Below are 2,215 nucleotides of genomic sequence, written 5' to 3'. Positions count from 1 at the left end.
AATTCAGCACTCTACTTTCTTGCAATTTACTTTTAATGTCATTTAAGTTTCTTGCAATTTAAGTTTTCATTATTTACTTTCGGTCATTTTAATTGCTTTCCTTACTTTAGTTCTTAAATTTTCTTGTCATTTAATTCTTTGCAATTTCTTTTAAGCATTCAAATCTCATGAAATCAAAACCATGTTTGCTCAACTAAACTACCAATTAACTAAAGTTGCTTAATCTACCAATCTCCGTGGGATCGACCTCACTCCAGTAAGTTTTACTACTTGATACGATCCGGTATACTTGCCGGTTAAACGTGAAATTTTAATTTTCGCGTATCATCACCCAATCAAAAAGTCGCATTACGCTAATGCACCTCGTCTCAGGATTGCCGAAGCTTAACACTGTAGAGAAAAGTCACGTTACGCTAATGTCCCTCCTTAACATCTCGTCTCCCCATTTTTCCCAATTCCAGCTGGTGGTGCAGTGCTTCAACCAAAGGGTAAAGAGAAATAACCTAAATCCTTTTGTTTTCCAATTTTAGTTTTAAAATTTTAGAAATAAATGTAATAGTAAAATTAAAAACAGGTGTCGAAGGACTAGATAGTTGTCCACTGTAGGGGACTACCCAACTTTATAATAATAAAAGATACTTCAGAGAAAGTAAGTTTCTGTAATTTTCCTCAATCTTAATATTTTGAAGACAAATATTTTTTCTTATTTTATATAGAGATAATATTTAATTTAGTCTCTAAATTTATAAATGAATTTTAATTTAGTTTCTAAAATTTTGATTTTTTCTGTTTAATCCTTAAATTTTAAGAACTTGACTTATGTTAGTCTCTAAAATAATTTTTAAAACAAAGACGCTAACTGGAACACTAACATGGATATGACGTTAGACTCTGTAAAATGATTTTGTTTTAATTTTGATATTCAAATAGTCTACAAATAATATCGTAAGTAGTGTTTATAACAATTTTTTCTCCAAAAATAATGATACCACATCGGTTTTTGACTATTTGATTATCCAAACCAAAACGATATTATTTTACAAGTTCTAACTGTGATATCTAATTATCAATATCAACGCTCCATTAACATTTATGTACCAAAATTGTTACATAAAACTAATTTAAATCCCATTTATAAATTTATAAAAGACTAAATAAAATTAATTAAAATATTAAAAATTAAATTAAAATTTACATATAAATTTAAAAAACAAATTGAGTATTAAATATATTATATATCACCAAAGAAAATTGGAAGATCCCCTACTTTTGACCTTATCGATTTCAAACATGAACTTAGTCAAGTTAGAAAAGCTTCCGTATACTCCCCTTTATATATGAACGATATTTGTGCCACTCTTAATCATTATCCAACTCAATTCAATTCAATTATATCTCAAATTTGTGCCACTCATATATAGAACCTCAAACGTTGTTATTATCATGTCAAAATCACCAACATCATCATCATCTCCACCCTCTGCCACAGCCATAATCAATCATCAGTACTGTCTTCCCCATGAAGTTGATCTTATAATCACGAAGCAGGTAACTTTTGGCGGCGATGATAGGTAATAATTTCTCCGATCCATCAAATACACTTTTATTACAACTCTGCCATTTTCTTGTTTAGACTTTCTCTACTTGAGCTTATATTCTTTCTTTCCCAACAGAACACAACACTTTTTCTTGTATTAATTTCTCTTTAAGGAGTTTTTTTTTTCACTATTATAATTTGAAGTTTGACACAAATACAAAAGTGAATCCCACCTTTTCACCTTTTATCTTTAAAAGTGATGAGTGTTTAATATGTTGGATGTGAATGAGTGCAGATAGGTGAGGATATTTGGAAAGCATATAGAGGTGAAAGTACGGAACAAAGGGATTTGATTTTCAGTCGGAGACAACCGCCACCGTTCCAGCTAAAAGCCAACATGGGCGTTTTCTTATCAAATAACACCACACAAGTTTGTGACTTCAAGATTCTCAAACAAAATTCCTTCGGTCAATCTTGGCTTGTTTGCATCGGCGAATCAGACACCGTCGTTGCCCAGGTTTTTATTAGATCGTTATCTTAAGAGAAACTTATTAAAAATAGGTGGTTAATGGAACAAAGATTCAGGCGCTCGTAAAAAAACTGTTTAAAAGATATTATTGATAAAATAGTGTGTAAATAATTTTAAAATATAATTAAAAAAAATTAATAAATAAGATA

The 2,215-nt window shown here is 30.0% G+C and overlaps 1 protein-coding gene across 1 annotated transcript in view; it reads left to right on the top strand.

Moving 5' to 3' along the window:
* Nucleotides 1,833-2,215, top strand: part of LOC107637963 (protein LURP-one-related 15) — a gene marked incomplete at its 5' end in the record, with an annotated part of 994 nt that continues 611 nt past the window's right edge. Inside the window, 1 exon segment of the mRNA XM_016341183.2 lies at nt 1,833-2,054. Coding sequence (XP_016196669.1) covers nt 1,833-2,054 — 222 coding nt within the window.

The sequence above is a fragment of the Arachis ipaensis genome, chromosome B04 (assembly GCF_000816755.2).
Source record: "Arachis ipaensis cultivar K30076 chromosome B04, Araip1.1, whole genome shotgun sequence".
Classification (NCBI taxonomy): Eukaryota; Viridiplantae; Streptophyta; class Magnoliopsida; order Fabales; family Fabaceae; genus Arachis; species Arachis ipaensis.
The sequence above is the reverse complement of the archived record's forward strand: the minus strand, read 5'-3'. Positions and strand labels throughout refer to the sequence as shown.